The 24163-nt window shown below is 35.0% G+C and overlaps 1 protein-coding gene and 1 pseudogene across 2 annotated transcripts in view; both read left to right on the top strand.

Moving 5' to 3' along the window:
* Nucleotides 1-24163, top strand: part of SPAG16 (sperm associated antigen 16) — a 1004062-nt gene that overhangs the window by 594918 nt on the left and 384981 nt on the right. For both annotated transcript variants that reach the window (XM_053905193.1, XM_019446088.2), the window contains one exon: nt 21454-21580. In XM_053905193.1, coding sequence (XP_053761168.1) covers nt 21454-21580 — 127 coding nt within the window. The remainder of the gene's footprint in view (nt 1-21453; nt 21581-24163) is intronic.
* On the top strand, nt 4038-4131 carry LOC128772810 (U2 spliceosomal RNA; annotated as a pseudogene).

The following is a 24163-nucleotide window of genomic DNA, read 5'->3' as shown; positions in this document are numbered from 1 at the left end:
CATGACCTGAGCCAAAGTCGGCCGCTTAACCGACTGAGCCACCCAGACGCCCCTGCATTATTTTTAAAACACATTATTTTATTACAAATTACTTTCTATTTCTTTTTTCCTTCACTGTTAGCCCAATATATTATTTTTTTAATTATTATTGTCTTTAATTTTATTTCAATATAGTAGACAGAGCTTTAACTATGTTTGTTTTTTGAAGGAATCACTAGATCTCATACAATCAACAATTACGATATGATGTAATTAAGCAGACTAATACCAACTAGTAGGTTCACAAATTTCATAGTTATTCAGCTGAACATCAAAGTGTTAATTGTCTAATCCTGAAATCAAGATTTGTTGGGAATAATTGACACACTTATATGCATCAACTGATATTTATGTAGTGTATAAATGATGCTGCGTATAAATGATAAAACAAAGTTGCATTAAAGTTGGCCTTAGAATACAGATGTCTAATAGGCATATAAGTCATCCTTATCAACTTTCAGCAGTGCTGACCAGTCATGTAATGAAAATGGATAGCACCTGAATGAGAAAACAATTATGTGGCTATCTGAAGAAGGGTAGCCATACCCAAAGGATGAACAAAATACTTCAAGCAAAACTAACAGCAACATAATGAGCTAAGAAGTGACAGGCACAAGCACAAGCAGATCATGTTGGCTTGAAGCAAGCAGAGTTTGAGCTGCTTCACTGCCTCATTTAAACAGAAGAGTGTGCTCAGCATGAAACTAAGAGACAGCTAACAGAGGACGACACCCTGCAGGTAACAGCTGCTGCTAACACCCAAAGGACAGAATGGATAGAAGGCGTATTTATTTATTTTTTGCAATTTGTGAGGAAGTGACTGCCTGATGTGAATCAGCCTTTTCTGACTCACTCTTATGAAGAGGAAGCACCAAGGTCAATGGCCCAATCACATGGTGCAGAAGATATTGCCTTATTTATATAATTTAGTGGAGTAGCCATAAGTAATTTTAATAAGATTATTGTGAATGTGTCATTTGCATAAGTATAAATAATTTGTTGATTGCGGTTGTTCTTAAGAAAAATAGACATTCAAAACTAAACACCCTAAAGCATAATTTTAATGGCATTTCCCTAGAGCCTATACTGCATTCTGTCCCAATTTCTATTCTGAATATGGTAGAGTCCATATTGAGTCCAGGTTCAGGACCAAGCCAAAAAGCAGAGGACATCCAACTTTAAATGAAAAAAATACTGACTCCATAAATTTGTATATCATTTTTTAAGAAAGATATGTTTAATAGGAAAGCCATGATTCCTCACATAAAGTCCAGATTTTGTTTAAGATCTAAAGGTAGAGTATAGGAAAAAAAAATAATAGCTGTGCTTCTTTATTGAAATGCTGGTAGTTTTAAATTTTTGACATGAATAATTGGATATGTCATATGTGAACCTACCAAGGAATAAAATAGAGGTCATAAAATGTAAAGACATGATAGGACATATTTATAACCTCATAAAACAAACTGGCATTTTTAATATCTTAAGCTGGCCACTTTACTGTATTTGTATATGGGTTCTCACTAAAAAGTCCTGTCCCTGATTTGAACATATCACATATGAGAGGTAAAAAGCGCAAGGTAGATGGGATATACAAATGTCATTCTGTTTATAATCCTCATTTTTTTAGGTTGGTGACATTCTGTTATATAACCAAGGTGATGATATATCTTTATAATAATCTGTAGAGTCCTACAGAACTTTTCCAACAACATTTAGATCCTAACATATTATTTTTAATGCAATCTCAGCAGATGGAAATTAACAAAAGTTAGTGTGATGTTATAAACATAAAGAAAAACATGTATCCTTTTTTCAAACTCATTTTAATGTATTTTTTACAGAGAATAGTTTTCTTTAAGAGCATTAATATAATTCAGTGTTTGTGAGGTATTATGGGAGGAGGTGTGAGTAGCCATCAAGGTGGCAGTAAAATGCAGTGAGCCCTAATATATAATATAATACATAATTCATTGTAATAACGGTGAAGAACACACATTGGGTAACATATTTTAATGGGCTAGTAAGTGAATGATGAAGAAAAGAGAGAACTTCAAGGTAGAAGCTGTAGAATAAATGAAGTGAGGGTAAGAAGACAGATTCTTAAAATATTTTTTTAAATCTGCTACATCAAACCATTCCCATGAAATTTAATTCTTTCTGACCAAATGGACGATCGACATGTCATTAACTAGTTAGTTACATATCAAACATGAGGTTCTTTTACAAGTTATGTCTCTTTTAATTCAGCTATTATTTAGATATTTCAGACAGAAACAATAAGTTTCCTTAAGTTGTTTAGAAAACTAAGGTGCAAATAGAAAATATTTACTATTCCTACTATTAAAACATCTGCTTCTGTTCACCTAATCTGAGACAGACCAGATTGATTTGCTTACACATTCCTGGCTGCTTTTATTAAGTTCTTTCTATTCTGAATTTTGCTCTCCATATTAGCTACAATATAAAAGAAATTAAAATGGATATATTTTGTTTAAAGATATCAGAGGAGCTAAATTATTTCCATAATGAAGAACGGATCTAAACACAATCACTTAATCATACAACTTAAAGGTTATTACAAGGTCCTGTGTGACCTTGAATACTTATTTTTCCAGCAGTTTGTTATTTTATATGTTTTTTTTTTATGTGGACTAAAATTCCTACAATTAGAATAACTCCTTTTGGATGTAGAACAAAGAAAAGGCTTTATTGTGGTTTTTATACAGTATTTTTATGATATTTAGAAGATAACTGTTAAAAGTGTGCTCTGGTAGAATGGGCTTAAGAAAGATGGGAGGAAGAGTGCTTATGTAAAAGTAGCCTTCTCAGGCATGCTTCTCATTTCATTAGCGTGGATTAATTTATTAAATTAACTGGTTGCTTATTAATTTATTAAATTAACCAATGCCTGCCCTAAGAATAAGTGGTAGAAAAGCCACTAAGTGTAAATGTGGGCTTTACAAGTGTGTCAGAAACAAAGGCAAAACCCTTAGAAGCATAGACTATTGTCAGGTGGATTTCCATGGAGTGCCATCCCAGAGAAGCCTTAAGGAAGCATGAAGGTGTCAGAGAAAACAGATCCAGAGTTTGAGATGGCCATGGAAATACTCATGTTATAGCATACAAAAGATTCATTTCACTCCTCCACCTTTTCTCCTTCTCTTTCTGCCATGAATAACATGTATGAAATTACTTTATTATTTTTTTAAGTTCATTTATTTATTTTGAGAGAGAGAGAGAGAGAGAACGGGAGAGCAGGAGGGGCAAAGAGAGAGGGAGAAAGAGAATCCAAACAGGCTCCGTACTGTCAGTGCAGAGCCCAATTCAGGGTTCTAACTCACGAACCATGAGGTCATGACCTGAGCCGAAATCAAGAGTTAGTCACTAAATAGACTGAGCCACCCATGCACCCCTGTATGAAATTACTTTTAATCATGTAACAAATATATTTATAAATACTGCACATGGACCTCCTACAAATCAGGTGTAGAAAAGATATGTCATTTCCTTGTTTTCTAGAAGTCAAGATAATTTGGAGTTGACTCTTTCTCCTAAGTGTAGCTAGAAATTCTACCTTAGTCATTCTTAGTGCATCCCTTCCCTTGAATTGCAGTGAGGTTACAGGACCTTATTCAGCCATAGTAATCAGGAGCCTTTTCTAGTCACTGGTTATCAGCCTACTGCTGGGATGCTCAATATCCCAGCTCTGTGGTGATATATGTTACTTTGGTGTCATTCATAGAATATTTTTGGACAAAGAGTGAGCCTTGGGCCTATGACCCAATCTTCCACATCAGCCATGAGACCATATCTGGGATGTGGCCACCTTCTCCAGGCACTGCAATGGAGTGGTATGAAATTCTTTCCTTCTCACAGAGCCTGATAAGCATCTCTACCCCTCTCACTCTTTCTCATTTTCCTTAGAAGCTTTCCAGCAACTTCTTCCCTTCAGAGATACTAGCTTGAGTTAAAATTTTACAATGGATAACAAAAACATTGCTTTTCGGCCTTTTGGCTAAGATCAAGTGTAGTTTCTCTTCTTATCAGTTTACAATGGATAACAAATACCTTTGACTCCAGGTAGTTTCTGCTTTCTGTCCAGCCAACATTGTAGAGGCAAGGAATTACAAAAGTTCTCTCCCTGATTAAACTGAGGTATAAGGGGGAAAATACCAGGAATATAAATGTTAATTGATATTTCAATAAATTATATGTCATAGAGGAATAGCTTCATGCTTTGATATCACCAGGCACACTGGTGATAAAGAAAACTTCATTCCAAAATATAATTTTAAACAAATACCTAGTTGCTATATCCTGACAAAAAATTTAGTCTGATTTGTAAATAATTCATGTAACTATTTTACATACATTGAAAGTAAATTACATTTAAGACATTATATTATATATGTTTTATTTATTAAAAATCATAAAATTATACAAATTCAACAATGTCAGGAAAATCTGGAATGTATAGTCACTGTACTCAGTATAAAGAGATATTGAAAAAAGACAGCTATATTTTAGCCATTGAATCAGAGGCACTTAAAATGAAAGTCAAGTAATGAGGAGACTCTCCTTCCAGCTATTCCCAAGCTATTTGCCCCCCCCTTTTTTTTTTTGCTTTTATGTATTTTATATTCTTGTTTGGTGGGTAGAAACCTCTGGGGTCTGGAAAAGGATAACATCCTTAGGCCATTAGGTAAACAGAAAAATTGGACTGATTGAGAAAAATGATCTCTATTTAAATTGTGTTTACCATTTCCAGTATTTTCATTTCTAGAGAAGATATTAATAAAGAAACGTATCCTGACTTAGGAAGTTCAATCTGGGTTTAATTGTATTCCTTCTAGAGTTTCACATAACTTCTGCCAATAATCCCCATCTTTCACTCTTGCTTTCACTTGTTATAGAATTTATTAAAGAATAAGAAGAGGAGAAAATCGTAAGATACACCAGGGACTTGAATGAGAGTGTACAGATGGTTCCATACCATTCACTTTTAGAAAATGAAAATGACTCTGTGTGAAGTATCACCATAAGAGGTTGTGGGGGTTTTTTGTGTGTGTGTTTTTTTTCCAACTCAGAAGGGTTAGGCATACATAGCAGAGAGACTAATGGGGAGCTGAATTTCCAAAAATAAACTTCTCATTTCACCATTTCATATCAAGCCACTCTGAAAAGAAGCTGGTAGCAGCAATAGGATAAAGTTTCAAGGGGCATTGAACATGTGGCACAGCTAATGTCCCCTGATTGGCTTACAATATGTCACCATATTGTCTTTACCTATGGTTCCATCCTCATTCAAAAATTTAAAAGTGATCATTTTTACTGACATTTTACTTTCACAGTGGAAAAATGGGGCCCTTAGATTGATACCATCAAGGATGGTGACAAAGAATTCATTAATTTAATACTTTTAAGAAGCTTTTGTTCCTAAGGGTAAGCTTGTGAATTAAGATCAGAAGTTTAAGCCTAATTAAATTCTACTTTTCATGAGAAAAATAAAAACTAAAATACCGTCAGTTTCTATGGGTTTTCAGGTAGAAATAATTCTTATATCATTTGTGTTGATATACAATTCTTTTTTTTCCTAAGGTAATTGAAATCCTCATAAGTGTAGTAAGTTCATTTTTAAACAACATAATCAGTATTTTTGGGTGAAAGGGAAGGATATTGGACTAAGATTAAGTATTGGGAAGTAGTGGTATCTCCTCACAGTTCATGCACATCTTCAGTTTCATTAATAATTAGAAATATTTATTGAGTACCTCCTCTGGTTATTGCTATCAGACAATAAACATGCCAGATAAGGCCAGAGTCTTCATGGGGTATATAACTTTAGGCAGGACTGATGGGAGGGAGAGATTTCAAGAACATGAATAAGCAATCAACCTAATTTCACCTAGTGATTGGTGCTATGAAGGAAATAGGATGATGTGACAGATGGGTGTTCTGTGTCCGTTCATCTTTCACCCATTTATGGTCACAAGACACCAAGCTTTGAATGAAAGCTCTGAGCGTAAGGAAACAGCTGGATTAAATCTCTTTTCTCAAACATCCAATCCTTGGATAATCTAAGGTTTTTTTCCTCTCATTTCAGCCCTTCTTTGTCTACTTTCTGTTTTTCTTGCTGGGATTCCTACTCTCCTAGAGTAAAGCTTCTGTGTCTAGAAGTCTTGCCTTTTGCCACTAACTTTTCTCATTACTGATATCTGGTTTCTGACACAAATCTCTTCCAAGACCTGTTGTCCTGGAAAACAGGTATAAGATTCAAATGTATTAGTGTGGTTACTTGTGATTATATTATATTAAAATATTTTGTATCCATTAATCTATCCATGGACACAGGTTTCTTCCACATCTCCCTGATTGCAAATAATGCTGTAATAAACATAGGGGTGCATATATCTTTGTGAATTAGTGTTTTTTTGGAGGGGAAATACCCAGTAGTGGGATTACTGGATCATATAGTACTTCTATTTTTAATATTTTGAGGAACCTCTATACTGTTTCCTATGGTGGTTTTGCCAATTTACATTCCCACCAACAATACACTAGGCTTCTCTTTTCTCCACATTTCTTTCCAACACTTGTTACTTACTATCTTTTTGGTACCAGCATTCTGATTAGTGCAAGGTGATATCTCATTGTGGTTTTGATTTGCATTCCCTGATGATTAGTGCTGATGAGCATTTTTTTCATGTGCCTGTTGGGTATCTGTATGTCATCTTTACAAAAGTCTATTTAGGTCCTCTGCCCATTTTTTAATCAAATTATTTGGTTTTTTGGTGTTGAGTTGTATTAAGTTCTTTATATATTTTGGATATGAACTCCTTATCAGATATATCATTTGTAAATGATCTTTTCCCATTTATTAGGTTGCCTTTTTCTTTTATTGATAGTTCCTTCACTGTGCAAAAGCTTTTTATTTTGGTGTAGTCCCAATAGTATATTTTTGCTTTTGTTTTATCTACAAATATGTTGCTAAAGCTGATGTCCTAGAGATTACTGCTTATGCTAAACACACACACACACACACACACACACACACACACACACACACACACTGGGAAATTACTCAACCATAAAAAAATTAATGTGATCAGGGTGCCTGGGTGGCTCAGTGGGTTAAGCATCAACTTCGGCTCAGGTCATGATCTCACAGTTCGTGAGTTCAAGCCCCACATTGGGCTCTGTGCTGACAGCTCCAAGCTTAGACCTGCTTCGGATTCTGTGTCTCCCTCTCTCTCTGCCGCTCACCTGCTCTCACTCTGTGTCTCTCTCAAAAATAAACATTTTTTTAAAAAGCTTAAAAAATGAGATTTTTGCATTTGCAACAACATGGCACAGCATGGATGGACCTAGAAGATACTATGCTAAGTGAAATAATTCAAACAGAGAATGAGAAATACCATATGATTTTGCTTATATGTGGAATCTAAAGTACAAAATAAATGAACAAACAAAAAATAGAAATGGACTCATAAATACAGAGAACAAACATGGTTGGTAGTGAGGAAGGTATAAGGGATGGACAAAATAGGTAAAGGAGATTACGAGGTACAGACTTTCAGTTATAAAATAAATAAGTTGTAGAGATGAAAAGTGCAGCACAGGAAATATAATCGGTAATATTGTAATAATGTCTAGTGACATGATGACAACATTTATTGTGCTGAGCACTGAGTAATGTACAGAATTTTCAAATCTCTATGTTGTACACTTGAAACAAATATAACATGGTACATCAACTATACTTTGTTTATATATATATAAGTAGTGAGAAGTTAAACAGATGATTTCAGAAGTGGTTTTTGGATTTCAAGTATTTAATGTTACATCTGTTGATCAGCTTATAGTTAACAGTGAGTCACTTGCAATCATCTTTGAAGCTAATTTATTTCCCTTTTTGTTTAAATTATTCTTAAAGATACACCTCAAAACAACTCTCCTGACCATTTTTGAATATAAAAAAGACATTTAATACTTTTAAGTCATAGAATTTGTAGAGCAAAAGTTCTTTAAAAAACTGACCTAACTACAGAAAATACAAAAGCAGCACCATATGATTGAAGTGTATAAGCTTTCACTCTTTCTTATTCAGGTCTGAGTCTCAGGCACACGAGAGATTGGCTTCCCTCATTCCGCCTCATAAGACATAGGTTCTAAAGCAGAAGTAATTATTTTACTTAGTCTGTTAACTTTGAGAATCCCAGACCATGAGTGTCAACTCAGTAATGGGACATTTTATTTCTAATTCTTTCTGTCCTTTGTAATACTATTCACGGGCAAAATTTGAATCAGTTTAGATTGGGTAGTAGGTACCAAATGACCTAGAAGGTATGGATGGCAGGGAACAAACCTGTGCCCTGAAAGTAAAGGAAGAGTTCAGGTATTTACTGAAGAAGTAGTTTATTACTGCATCCGTAAGAACAGTGGCACTGGGGCACCTGGGTGGCTCAGTCGGTTGAACATTCGACTCTTGACTTCGGCTCAGGTGATGATCTCACAATTCATGGGAATGAGCCCCACATCAGGTTCTGCAATGACAGTGTCAAGGCTGCTTGGGAGTCTCTCTCCTCTCTCTCCCTGCCCCTCACCCTGCTCACATTTGCACATGCACTTTCAATCTCTCTTTCTCAAATAAATTAAATTTAAAAATTAAGTAAATAAATAAAAAGAACTTCGGCAGTTATATTCATTCTCATGTTCATTCTTACTCTTATGAGTATCATGTGCTGGATTAAAACATAAACAAAAGACAAAACAAAATAAATAAAATAATAAATGCCAAGGAAACTCAGTACAGGCAATCAGATGATAACTGGGATTTTAAAGAAAACTTTAGGGACGCCTGGGTGGCTCAGTCCTGCGTTGGGCTCTGTGCTGACAGCTCAGGGCCTGGAGCCTGCTTCGGATTCTGTGTCTCCCTCTCTCCCTGCTCCTCCCTTGCTCACACTCTGTCTCTCAAAAATAAATAAAGATTAAAAAAAAATTTTAAAGAAATGTTTAAGTAATTCATATATATTTGAAAGGAAAACTCTGGCTAAACCAAGGATCATCACATCAGGCAATCAGGCAGTGTGTGTGTGTGTGTGTGTGTGTGTGTGTGTGTATTTATTTATTATTCATTTTTGAGAGTGAGACAAAGTGCAAGTGGGGGAGGGGCAGAGAGAGAGGGAGACACAGAATCCGAAGTGGGATCCAGGCTCTGAGCTGTCAGCACAGAGCCCGATGCTGGACTTGAACTCATGAACCACAAGATCATGACCTGAGCTAAAGTCAGACACTTAACCAACAGAGCCACCCAGGCACCCAAGCAGTGTGTGTTTATAAACCTACTTTCAGAAAAACGTAGGCTCTGGTGTGTAGCATTTGCCAATTTCCATGGTATAAATACTACCACCATGACCAATTTCAAATGACCCAAGTGAAATCACTGAATGTGGAATTAGGAAAATATATAAACCACTATCTTATAAAGCAACATAAGTCAACTGCAATGGGCCACTGTATCAGACCACATAACTTTTGTTTTATGTGTTTCTAATGTTTCTAATTCATAAAAGTTGATTTATTTGGTACTGTGGAGTATGGGTTAATACAAATTAATTTTATAGGCAATAAATATTTCACCTTTATTGAAACACTTTAAATAGCACTGAAACATTTTAAATAGTAACTATTTCTTAATGAAAATCCTCCTAAAATGAATGTTGCATTTTTCTACCTGCAAAGCAAAATTTCATCACTGGCTGATAACCCAAAGCCCTCACTTGACATTACGATAGGCAGTGTGGAAGATTGTGTAGATAGTGGTTAAAAGTACATGGTATTAAGCCAACTGTTTGGGAAGAATAATCCTACCTCCATCACTAAGTACATGTGTGATATTGAGCAAGTTATCTAGACTTTGTATACTTTGGTTTCCTTATCTTCAAACTGGATAAATTATAAGTGTAGTTGGTTCTTCTTATTCAAGATTGTTATATTTTATAAAATCACCAAAAACACTGGATCAGTGAATATGGAAACATTGTGCCCAGAAGAAATACAGGGTTAGTTTCCTGCAAGTTAATTTGTCAATTAATCAATATTTAACCTAGTTTTGTGTGTGTTTCTGTTTAAAGATGCATTATTTAATATGTGTTGATTCATTCACACTGAAATTATAGTCAAAAAGCACTATTTGCTGACATATGAACAAAGTTTGTCTAACCATTTTCTGTATAAGTGATATTACAGCTTTCACGCACTTACAGACACCAGACAACACTGCACTGGGGAGGCACTTTAAACAGCAAAGCCACAAAATCACCACAAAAAAGCACAAAACTGTGAAAAAAAAAAATTAAAACCACGGAACTAAGTAGACCGCAAAAGGACACTGCTTACAGTAGGAGAGCTGGAACAAGAAGGCAGAGTTTTACTTAGCTTGACCTCAGCGTGCAATGTCACATCCTGTGACTTGAACTTTTTTGCCACTCTGTGCATGTCTATATCTATGAATGTCTACGAAAGCATTGATTTGGGTGTTATAAATACATGTTAGTGAGTAGACAGTTCACAAATCCAGAATCTGTGAATAGATAGGGCCAATGGTATTCACAGTGCTGTTTACCCATGCAAAATGCTTAGGATAGTTAGCACTCAACAGGTGTGTTTAAACTACAATTTTAAATGTAGGGGCTGTTGGAATATACAGAATTATTTGCTTTTGCCTTTATTAATTTGCCCCAAGATGTCATTTCAATATTTGGTCTTTTTATTTTAGTTTTTCCATTATCCAGTTTACTGGTATAAACTGCCAAGCATCTACTTTTTCTCACTGTTACCAGTTGTGCCCTCCAGCCTCTTAACCCTCTCCCTTTGCAAAACCCTGCTTTTTGCAAAAACAGGTCAGTTGACTGATCAGAAAATCTGAGTGAGGACTTGAGAGTACTCTGAGTGAATCCCAGCTCTACTATAGTTATTTAATTTATTCACCTTTTGCTTCTATTCCCTAAATCCTGGCTGTATTCCAAATATTTTGAGCTTACCAAGAATCTGCCCTATGTTTACACATGCGGAGTGGAATTTTATTACCATTTGGGGGTGAGGCTCAGATTGTATGTTTATTGCCAAGGGTTTTGGCCAAGAAATTTTATAGTTTCGAAGCTGTGGCCTATTCATGAGCCTTCCTGGGTGAGATACTCAAACTACATGATAGTTTGTTATGTCATGATAGGTTATGGTGAACTTTAAGATAGGGCTTATGGGGGCGCCTGGGTGGCGCAGTCGGTTAAGCGTCCGACTTCAGCCAGGTCACGGTCTCGCGGTCCGTGAGTTTGAGCCCCGCGTCTGGCTCGGAGCCTGGAGCCTGTTTCCGATTCTGTGTCTCCCTCTCTCTCTGCCCCTCCCCCGTTCATGCTCTGTCTCTCTCTGTCCCAAAAATAAATTAAAAAAAAAAAAAAAAAAAAAAAAAAAACGTTGAAAAAAAAAAAAAGATAGGGCTTATGGAAGACTCCCTGATAGATTTTGTTTAAAAATCACTCTCTCTACTAAATGTTCAACTGAATTCCATGGTCACAAGGAAACTATTGCATGATGGATTTTATATAATTTATAGTAATATAAAACAAAAGGCTCTCATTAAAGTGTTGTTAACTTTTGAAGTCAAATTTTGGATGTCACTTGAGGATTTTGCCTTGCTGAGATGCTAATTCTGGTGGGTCTTAAAATAGCTTATATATAAACTTTTAAAAATAGACCAGGGTGGGGAGGAATCCCTCAGTGAACTGGATGCTATGAATTACAGTATGAGGATTTAAATAGGTTTCACTAATGTTCATGTTGGATTCTTAGATTTAGGTATTTCACAAAGAATTATTGGCTAAGCCTAGTGATAAATTTTATTATTGCAGGTTGACTCAATTATATAAACACTATTTAAAATCCAGGTATTACTAAGTATTAATAAGGTAATGAATGCTAATCCTCTTTTTCAAAACAAGAATAGACTTTTTTTAGCTTTTATCTTCAGAGATATATATTGTGCTGCTTTTTTGTAAATGTTCCATGCTTGTCTTAATATTTTGTTGATCTGTAAATTCATACAAGCTTGAAGTTTTAAAGGTGCAATTGTATATTCAATATTAATAGTGTTAAAACAAACACACCAAAGAAAATAAAACTCCTAAAATTTAATGCCTCATGAAGAGAAACTATGTTAAAATGTTGTCATCTTGTATGTTAGCATATGTATGGGAAATACGTTTTAAGTGAAAATGTATCTGCTCTAGAAGAGTAGATAACTTTGTTTTATAATGAGCTGAAAATTCAGAAAAATATTCATCATTCACTTACCAGAATAATAAATTAAATCAAGGGAAAAGAGGAAATAAAGGAAAAGCAGGAGGTGAGTTAATAAAGAGCCATTGCTTATGAACTAACTTCTTCCTACAAAAATGTTAGGAAAACAGCCGACAGGGCAACAGAGAGAAAATTGCATCAGGCTTCAGTGTTTATGTTTTTGATGGAAGTGTACAAATCATTTCCATCCCTTGTGGTGCTGTCATGCTCCATCACTTTAGTCCATTTTCACCTTGCAAAGAAATTTTGAATGGAACTCCCTGCTCTGGCAGCTAATTAATCTCTCACAAGCCTGCTCTTGCAGCCTGTCTGCCTGGAATGCCCCACACCTTAAACCAGTGGCTCGTGAGCAGATTTCTTTCCCCCTTCAGCAGTTCTTTCTTCTGTTAAGCTATGTGAAGACCCAGCTTTTCCTTTTCATTTGGGAAACTATGTGAGCTATATCATTGAGAAATTGCTCCCTCTATCCCAACACCATATATGAATAGACTCCTAAATAAATGAATTGGGTTTTAATGAACAACAAAGGCTGAATATAAATTCTAGACATGCACAGTATTTTACCTATAGTGTGTATATGCAAGGACACATATTAGAACAATACATTTTCTGTGTACGTATATTTGTTATATCTTTGTTAGGATGAACCAGATATAATCATATTTGTAATACTGTTGCATTTGCTTTTAAAAATACTACCAAATTTTGGAATAGACTTTTTAGTTTAATGGAAAATTATATCTGTTAAAAGATACTTTTAAATTAAAAGCATAATTCTTTGTAAGTTGAAATGCTTCAATTAAAAATATCATATTCAGAATTTTTCTCTTTAGTAAATAGTCTTCTAAAAAGTTACAACTAATGAACTACTTACAAATAATAATCTTAATTTTGTCACAGATATAAATCTATTCACTAACATTTGATAGGTTAGAAATATTAATCATTGTTTTATATATTGTTCATGCTGTTTCTTTCTTATGCATTCATCTGTATCAATTGTGTTTTCTCTCACTTGTATTGTGTTCATTAAATCTCTTGTGGATTTTTATTTTTTATGTTTTCTTTCCTGTTTACTTCCTTTTAATTAAACATGAAAGACCTCCCAGGAGCTATGTAAATACATACCTTTAGAAAGGAAAAGATGTATATGCTAATGGTATAACTATTTTTTAAATGTTTATTTATTTTAAGAGAGAGCGGGGGGAGGGGGGAGAGGCAGAGAGAAGGAGAATCTTAAGCAGGCTCTCTGCTCAGTGTGGTGCCCCAATGGTATAGCTATTTTAAATATTAAAGATTCTCTGTCCATCTATGAAGATGCATGTACTTGATCCATGCTTATATGAGAAACATACTTGATAAGAGAATAGGATCACTATAAATATTCAGTTATTCACAGCAATATATATTCTAGAATATTTACAATGCCATAAATATCAGGGGAGTGAAGGTAGAGGGAAAAAGTATTCTGGCAAGCCATATTTATTTTTAGTTGTTTAGTTGAGGTAATATATCCATCCAGTGCAATGAACAGTTATTAACCGTTCAATTAGATGAGTTTTAACAAATGTATATAACTTTGAAACTAATGCAGATATAGACGATTTCTGTGACCACAGAAAGTTTCCTTGTGTCTTTATTTAATCAGTGCCTACTCCCTCTAGCAAATACTGTTCTGGTTTCTATAACCACATATTATCTGTTCTTCTTTTTTTTATCTTTTTCTTTTCAAGTTTTTGTTTAAATCTAAATTCATTTAAATTCTAGTTAGTTAAATATGGTAAAATTGGTTTCAGGTGTAAAATTTAGTGATTCATTACTTACATATACACCCAGTACTCATCACAATAAGTGTCCTCCTTAATACCCATCAACAATGTAGCCCATCCGCCACCCACTTCCCTCCGTTAATCAACCCTCAGTTTGTTCTCTATAGTTAAGAATCTCTTATGGCTGTCTCTCTCTCTCTCTCTCTTTTTTTCCCTGTCCCCTGTGTTCCTCTGTTTTGTTTCTTAAATTCCATATATGAGTGAAATCATATGGTATTTGTTTTTCTCTGACTTATTTTGCTTAACATAATACATTCTAGATCTATGCACATCATTGCAAATGGCAAGATTTCATCCTTTTTGATGACTGAGTAATGTGTGTACAGGTACATGTACTGGGTAATGTATGTACATACATACATACATACACACACACATATATACACCACATCTTCTTTCTCCATTCATCAGTTGATCGACATTTGGGCTCTTTCCATAATTTGGCTCTTGTTGAAATGCTGCTGTAAACATCGGGGTGCATGTGCCCCTTCAAATCAGTATTTTCATGTCCTTTGGGAAAATACCTAGTAATGCAATTTCTGGGTCATCAGATAGTTCTATTTTTAACTTTTTTGAGGAATCACTATACTGTTTTCCAGAGTGGCTGTACCTGTTTGTATTCCCATCAGCTATGTAAGAGGGTTCCCTTTTCTCCATGTCCTTGCCAATATCTTTTGTGTCCTGTGTGAGGTGATAATCTCACCGTGGTTTCGATTTGTCTTTCTCTGATGATAAGTGATGTTTAACATCTTTTCATGGGTCTTTTAGCCACCTGGATGTCTTTGGAAAATGTCTGTTCATGTCTTCTGCCCATTTCTTAACTGTATTATTTATTTTAGGGGTGTTGAATTTTAAAAGCAACTTACGGAAATCTGTTGCATTTCGATACACCAATAATGAAGCAGTAGAAAGAGAAATCAAGGAATCAATCCCATTTATAATTGTACAAAAACCATAAGATACCTAGGAATCAACCTAACCAAAGAGGTAAAATATCTATACTCTAAAAACTATAGAATACTTATGAAGGAAATTGATGAGTACATAAAGAAATGGAAAAACATCCCATGCTCATGGATTGGAATAACAAATATTATTAAGATGTCTATGGTACCCTAGGGCACCTGTGTTGCTCAGTTAGGTAAGTGTCCAAATCCCAATTTCAGCTCAGGTCACGATCTCATGGTCATGGGATCAAGCCCTACATTAGGCTCTGCACTGAGCATGGAGCCTGCTTAAGATTCTCCCTCTCTCTCTGCCACTCTCTCCTGCTCATGCACTCTCTCTCTCTCTCTCTCTCTCTCTCTCTCTCCCTCCCTCTCAAAATAAATGAAGAAATATTTTTCAAAAAATTGCTATACCTTTAACACATACATCTCCTTTCTAAAAGCATGTATTTACATAGCTCCTGAGCTTGATGTAGGGCTCCCTGCTGGGTGTGGAGGCTGCTTAAGATTCTCTATCTCTCTCCCTTTGCCCTTCCCCAAACCCTACTTTCTTCTCTCTCTCTGTCAAAAAAAAAAAAAAAAAAAAAAAAAAGCCTGTACTGCCCAAAGCTATCTACACATTAAAGCAGTCCCTTATCAAAATACTAGCAGTTTTCGGGGCGCCTGGGTGGCTCAGTAGGTTAAGCGGCCGACTTCGGCTCAGGTCATGATCTCGCGGTCCGTGAGTTCGAGCCCCGCGTCGGGCTCTGTGCTGACAGCTCAGAGCCTGGAGCCTGTTTCAGATTCTGTGTCTCCCTCTCTCTGACCCTCCCCCGTTCATGCTCTGTCTCTCTCTGTCTCAAAAATAAATATAAAAACGTTAAAATTTTTTTTTTTCAAAATACTAGCAGTTTTCACAGAGCTAGAACAATCCTAAAATTTGTATGGAACCACAAAAGACTCCAAGTAGCCAATGCCAGCATTATTTTCTCCATATACATGTTTCCTTCAGGTGCCATTTTCATTCAGTGTGAATAACTTCTTTTTAGCATTTCTTATAGGAAAGATTTACTGGTGTTGAATTTTCTCAGCTTTCATTTATCTGAAAATTTATTTCATCCTCATTATGGAAGGTATTTTTAACTGATTATTGGATTTTCAGCCCTTAAATGTGTTCTATTATATCGTGTCTCTATTTTTTTCTGCTGAGAAGTAAGCTGCCATGTATACCATTGTTTCCTACATGTTGTGTTTCTTTTATCTATAGCCATTTAAGGATTTTTGTTTTATATTTTGCTTTTAGCAATTTGACTATGAAATGCTTAGGTATGTTCTGTTGTTAACTCTCTTGGACTTTGTTGAGTTTCTTGGATCTGTATATTGGTATTTTTCATCAAATTGGGGAATTTTGTAGTTATTATTTCTTCAGAAATGTGCTACTCCTCTCATTCTCCTACTCTCCACCCCACTCTGGAAACCCATTATTTATCCATTAGACTATGTGATATTTCCCTACTGATGACTGATCTATGATATAGATATTTACTATATCTATATTTTACTGTATACTATATTTTTACTCTGTTATTCAAATTAGATAATTTCTGTTAATCTGTATTCAAGCCCACCTATCCTTTTTTCTGTAATATCCATTTTGCAAATGATCTTTGATCATCATTTGCAAAAGATCAATGATATTTTTATTTCACATATTGTACTTATTAATTCCTCCCTGTGCTTCTTTTTTATAGTTTTCACTTTTTTTAAGTTTATTTATTTTGAGAGAGAGAAAGAGAGAACACAAACAGGGGAAGAACAGAGAGAGGGAGGGAGAGAGAGAATCCCAAACAGGACCCACATTGTCAGTGCAGAGCCCAACACGGGGCTTGATCTTACAAACTGTGGGATCATGACCTTAGCCGAAATTAAGAGTCAATCACTGAACCAACTGAGCCACCCAGGCACCCCTCCATTTATCTTCTGAGATTCTTTATTTACACATGCATTGTAACTGTGTCTTTTTATCCTTAAACATTTATAATAGATGGTTGAAGTCTTTTTTGTCTTCTATAATCAACATTTGATTCATCTTAGCATCTCTATTACTGAGATTTTATCTTGATTATGGATCACATTTACTACGTCTTCACATGTGTAGTAATTTTTTAAAATTATATGCTGGATGTTGTTAATGGCAATTACAAGTAGTCTATATTAGGTGGTCTTTCTATGAAAGGTAGTGAGTTCTGTCCTAGTGATTAGTTTCATTATCAGCAGATTCTTTTTGCCCTTTCTGTCTTGGTTTCATTTTTTGGCAAGACAAGTCTACTTTGCTTTTGAACTTAGTTAATGAAGATGACCCTCACTTTTACTGTGGGGTCTTTCTGGAGTCCCAACTGAAAGTATGAGGTGCCCAGTGAGTTCTCTTCACTCTGGTTGGGATTAAAGCACAGTGTCTTCCAACAGTCCCTGGTCTCTGGTATTACTGTTCAGCTCTCAGCTACAGATTTCCTAGGGGGAAATCTCTGCTAGGACTATTGAATCTTACTCTGTAGAAATGCCATCTAGACCTTGACAAACAATTCCTAGAAAATCCCCATAAAAACTACTGCCATTCCAGTGCAGTTCCCTTTTCTCAGGTACCCCACACTGCAAATTCCAGGCATATCAGCAGCCCTAACTGTTCTCACTGCCTTTTGTCTCACAGAGACTTCAATTCTACTGGGGTCCTGCTGTTATTAATAGCAGGGAAGTGCTTCCAAGCAGAAAGTCAGGAGGGTAGTGGAGCTCATGTTGAGCTTTTTCTTTCTCTAAAAGATTACCATCTTGTGCTGTGTTTAGTTTAATGCCATAGAACAGTTGCTTTACATAATTTGTGTAATTTTATATTTATTTATTGTGTGGGGAGAAGTAAAGTACTGGTTACTCTACATGGTTAGAAACAAATTCTAACAAGACGTTTTTATTGTTAGATAAAGGAGATAACGGAGATTGCCATAGATGAGACAGATTGAAGGTGGTAAGGAAGGCAGGGGCCTTCAGAGTTAATACAGAGCTTGTGACTCAAGGGGTTTTGCAACAAGATACATCTATAGTTTAAAATACAAAAATGCAAGAGTGATGAACTTAGGGATCGGGACAAGAACACACTTGGTGGTAAGTCTTTGTGGAAGACAACAAACCTGATTAGAAATTAGAGATAACATACGTCCAGTTTTTTCTTTCTGCTATTTAATTTAGCAAGTAGCTGTCCCATTCAAAAATAAGTCATAATAAAAAGAAACCAACCCTGAACTTATGAAGAATTATAAAAATGGAAGAATAAATTAATATAAACAAAATTCTACTAGGGACTATATAATGCAGAAGGAATTACCTAAGCAAAGTTATCAATAATTCAGATAGAAAATACACTATATTTTCAAAGATTACAGAAATGTTATTTTTAATTTATTTTATATGATGAAATATCAAAAATGCTCAAGCATTTCATTATGACTTTATAAGACAGTAGACATGTATGAAAAGTAGACTGAGAAATATCAGCAAATAAGTGAAATAGAAAACATAAACCAAAGCTTTTGATGGCTCCCCTCTACACACACACACACACACACACACACACACACACAAACACAATTGAGAATTATAAAGAGCAGGGGTGAAAAAATGAAAAAAAAATAAGGATATAAGCATCATAAACAAAATGTAGCTGTAGAGACAAATGAGACAAAATAAAAATAAAACCTGGTTGGTGTTCCTAAAGAAAAAAAATGGAATAAATGGAAGAGAAAAACATAAAGATATAGTGGAAGCAACTTTCGTAGAATAATTATAGTCTGAGAATAATAGATGGAAATAGCTATCAAGTCATGCCATGTTGAAATTTCTGAACAGCGGTGTTTGTGAAAGACCTACGCGTCTAATGCGCATAGAAAGCCTATCATCCACAAAGGTAGTTGAGCGGAAATGGGAACAGAGATTAGGTTGGCCTCAGACTTTGCCTGTGGTATAAGACAGTGGAAAATTTTTTCATAAACATTTGAGAAAATATTGATGAAACAAGATATTATAGCCAGTCAAAATTGCTCTCGAAGTAATGAATGATGAAGAAAATGTAAAAAAAATATGGGTACAGAAGATTAATTTAAATATATGTTAAATAAAAATTAGGAGGACAGGTGGGGGTCACTAATCAACTATGAGATTTGTGAATACTGATAAAATATGTGTTATGATTTTTGATGTTGTAGTATTAACAATGTGATTTTGAAAATTGGGAGGTAAGTATAAAAAGAGGGAAGAATTATACATTTGTTCATTTCCTTTTTTAATTCTACTTTTCTAAAGGTTATAAAATAATTAAAAATAACATAATTTTAATATTTTTTCTTAATGTTAGGATGTCTCTTAGGGAATGATATTTCACAATAATAAAATATTTACTTGACTTTCAGCACTGCCTTTAATTCTGCCTATTTTGTTTTATAGTTAAATCCTATATAACTTAAAAATTTACTACTTTAATAAAATAAATATATTCTTCTTATTTTTCTGTAAAATCTCTCTCTGTATGTTTCCCCATAAAGCTATGGAGAAAGAATAATTACTCTTCTGGAACAATTACCTTAATAGTTAAGTGTCATTATTTCAATATGGTGGGCATTGGAGTATAAACTTTTAAAGAAATGTTTTATACTTATGTTTTGGGAATCATTAGAAAATAGCATGTAAAATGTCTGTATAACACAATAAGTCCTTAAAAATAAAAAAGAAATTATTCTGTACATTTTAATACTAACCTCAAAAAAGGAAAAAACTGTCAGAAGTAAAATCCAGGCATACTTATAAATATCCAAATATATTAGCTTAAAGGAGTAGGTATTATATATTTTAAGCTTATGAACCATATGGTCTCTCTTATAACTATGCAACCTGCTATAGTAGTGGGAAAGCAGCAACAGACAATTGTAAACAAATTGGCATCTTCTAATAAAACATTTGCAAAAATAGGCAGCCAGTCTATATGCCATAGTTTGTTAACTCCTGATATATACTGACCCATATCATCAGCTTTAATAATCACACTATTATCAAGCTCTCTCAGAAATATTGAGATAAAGATGCTAACACAGAATGGTCCTAATCAATGAATTTATTGATTTTACTTTCTCGTTCCTATCATTAATTAATATAATACTTAATTTTGATATGGAAAGACTCAATCACAGAGGGTGTCACTGAGCAACTTACATGTGTTAATATATTCATAAATCTTAATATCTCTTGATTTTTTTAAAAAAACATCAAAATCAAGGGAGGAGGAACAAACTTTGCTCCTAACAGTTCTTAGATGCTGTGCTCAGTTTGACTTCTTCCCTTCCCTTTTACATATATCACCTTGGTCAGAGAATCCCAGAATGTTGGAGCTGGATTGGACCTCTCAGTACATCAAATTAAGTAATCTCATTCATACAGAAAGGAAAGCTGCTGGCACTGAGATTGAATAACTTGCTCCTGGTCACCCTGCTAGCTCTTGTCAAAGTTAGGACTGGAACACGGTCTCCTGCCTCCCATTGCAGAGGTTTCCCCACTATGCCAGACTACCGAATATGGCATGGCTCAAGCCAGAAAGGAGCCAGTTGGTCAGAGCTTAAACAACTGGTTATCTTATTAGAAATGTGCTTATATTGACTCCTGTGTTCTCAGCACTGTTAATTATCCTGCTTCTACTCTTTCTCTGTTTTTAAAATATGCTTATCACTGAAGTTCATTAAAAGCAATTAAGCATTACAAACAGGGAATAATGCTGCTCTGTATATACTGTTTCCTTAAAAAAAAAAAAAAAAAACTTTGATAAAGTGGCAAAAGGCAAAACTGCAGTTTTATTTCTTTCTTAGTTATTTCTAACAGTAGAGATCAGAATCAAATTCAGTGGGTTTAGAATGAAGCCTGAACATTGCCTTCCATTGTTTTCTTTTCTTAGCATATTCGTTTATTAGATGGGGACCATTTTTATTTAATCATTTCGTGAGAAGGAATAAATGACAGTTGGTGTGACTTTATAAATTGATGGTAACTTAAATTTAGTCAGTTGTATGCTACTAATTCTATAAAGTGCTTAGGATGTCAAGTGACTATAGAATTTTCCCTTAAAATGTGGCTTTTGTATATTTTTGTCATTTACAAAATTACTTACGCTTCAGATACTTAAGTTATCTTCATTAGCATTGTGTAGACAGCATAAGAAACATTTAGGTGCTAACTCCTAAAACTTGAACTCTCCATTTCTGTCTACACAGTGAAAGATGCAGATGCACTTTGTACGGACATGTGGATTCTGTGAACAGCATTGAGTTTTTTCCTGGTTCCAACACTCTTCTCACAGGTTCTGCAGATAAGACCCTGTCTGTATGGGATGCAAGAACAGTAAGCAAATCTTTAGCCCTTTTTTAGGTGTTGATAAGTCTAATCACTCTTGGTCACTCTTTAGGTTCTGGGTGCAACTTATAAAGTAATTGTGCAAGGGCATGGAAGGTAAAAAATGGGAGTATGTTCCTATTTACAAGGTCTTGCTTAGGTACTCTTACCTACCCTGCCTCCTGTATGTGTAGGGGTTACAAAAATAATGCAATGACTTCATTAAACATTAATTCAACAATTTTTTATTGAGACAGAAACTCTGCTGGTTCAGGAAATATGAAAGGGGAACATGTAGTGCTTCTCCTTAAGGATCTTGTAGCAAAGAGAAACAAGAGATTATCTTAATGCAATGAGGTATGTTTTTAAATGGAAGAACATACAAGAGAGAAAGCCTGGAGAACTGTCATCTGCCTGAAAGGGTATTGATGGCTTCCAAGGGGAGTCTGTGCTTGGGCTGAGATGTGGAGGATAAGTAGGATATATCAGGTAGTCTGTAGAGTGTGGACTCTGGGAAAAGGTAGTGCATGTACAAAGCAGTAGAAATGTGAGGCTTAAATAGTATGTTCTGGGTGTAATAATATGTATGAATAGAGCTTACAGAAGAAGAAACAGCAGGTGAGAGTATTCAGATAGACAAGGACAAGGTCATGAAGTACCTGATTCAGGTTTTATAGTGTTTCAGGGGCAATCTGTTAGAATGTCAAGGAAGCAGGGTAACACAATCAAATTTGCCTTTTAGAAAGACTAATATATTATGGTAGTTGAGTAAGGGAGTCTGTTTCATTGAGGAAGTTGGTACAACAGGCTGTGAGTGGATGGGAATTTGAACCAGGAAACTAACAACAACAAACGAAGAGAATGGTTTAAAGGCAGGAAGTTTAACTCTCAGAATTTGAAGAGTGATTTGAGGTAGAGATTATGGGAGGAAGAGGTGTCTAAGGTGACCAGCTGTGTGAGTTTGTCCACAGCTGAGGAATGTCCTGGGTCATGGGATTTTCAGTGCTAAAACCAGACAGCCCCAGATTACTGTTGATTCAAAAGTGAAGTTGATATAAATAAATTGAGACAGAAAGGGGAAACTACATTTTCAAACAGTTTAGCAGTGAAGTTGAAGAGGAGAAAAGGCTGTAGCTCTAGGGTCAGAAGAAAAACAAAGGGTCCCCTTTGTTCACATAGGAAACAACAGGTTTATTTTTTCAGGGAAAGAGCAAAGGGAAGGGAAGGGATTGAAGATGGAGGAGAGACAAGAGATAACACAGAGGCTTATTGAGCACAGATTTTTAGTGATTTGAGAAATTCCAAGATATGCAAAACAGGATCTCCATATCCATTCTTAGCAATATTTGATGAGGATAGCAAAGAAAACAAGGACTCTGGGAAACTATACAAAAAAACAAAAAAAAAAAAAAACCAAAAAAAAAAAAACACCGAAATATCCATAGATTCTGATTCCTGGGTCACTAAGGAAATGCAACTTGTAATTTCTCTCTTTTATCTTCCCATATATGACACATGATTGACATCAATAAAGGATTAAGATGATGAACATACAGATGGTGGGATTAGCAATCCAATTCAGTATGGGAGGCCCTATTTAGTCATCTGAGGCAAACTAATTTAGGATGAATACACAAGAAGTCTCAGGTTCACATACTACAGAAGAAAGCTATAAATGTCTTAGACACCAACTTCACATGTTGCAGAAATTTAGACTTCTGAAGAAGCAGAAGTCAAAAGGCACTGGGGGAAAAGTATGTCAGACATGACTTAAGAATAAAATCAGAATGAATTGTTATTGAGTACAAAAGTCCTGCAACCTTCTCCTTGCTTTAAAATAGCTTAGACCCTGATATAGCAGAGTTCACTCCTGCTAATGGAGCATCAGTGGAAAAGCAAGATTTTCAAATGCATTTAGCCTAAATACTTAGATGTGAAGTGCATATAAAAGCAACTGGTAAAGGAAAACCCACAGAGAAAATATTAATTTAGCAGTGACCCAAATTTTATGTTCATTTTCTCTTGATTTCAGGGTTTTCTCCCCCTTCTCTCTGAAAGTGCTGCAACTGAATGTTCTCAGAAAGCATGTCTCTTATTTATTTTTTCTCATGAAAAACTGAAGCACTAGTGCTTAGAAATAAAACCTTTCTTATTAAAAGAAGTTGCCTCTATATATTTGCCTTAAATGCACAGAGTTGTTTTCTGATGGTGACCTTCCTACCTGATTTGTGAGCTCTTTTTGTATTGTTCTAACTCCCCACAGTATCTCTGAGAGCAGAAAAAAGATTCATCACAGCACAGGGCCTTTAGTATACGGTAGCATAGCATTGGATTAAATGTATGTGCAGAGAAAGATTGAATCCCAAAAGTATCTCTTTAATCTATCTCTCTATTAAATTGGTTTAATGGCAAATTAAAGTTTATATTACTATGTATGCTAGCTTTAAATTAATTAATACTAGGAAAAGGACTCTAAAATATTTTGTTGTAAATGAAATGTTATTCATAAATAATAGTAAGTGTATGATTGACTAGAAATATAATTCATTTGATGAGTTTATTTTCTGAAAACATTTTCAAGCCAGATGGTAA

This window comes from Panthera pardus, unplaced genomic scaffold (genome assembly GCF_024362965.1).
Source record: "Panthera pardus isolate Hobbes unplaced genomic scaffold, ASM2436296v1 HiC_scaffold_10, whole genome shotgun sequence".
NCBI classification, from domain to species: domain Eukaryota; kingdom Metazoa; phylum Chordata; class Mammalia; order Carnivora; family Felidae; genus Panthera; species Panthera pardus.
The sequence above is the reverse complement of the archived record's forward strand: the minus strand, read 5'-3'. Positions and strand labels throughout refer to the sequence as shown.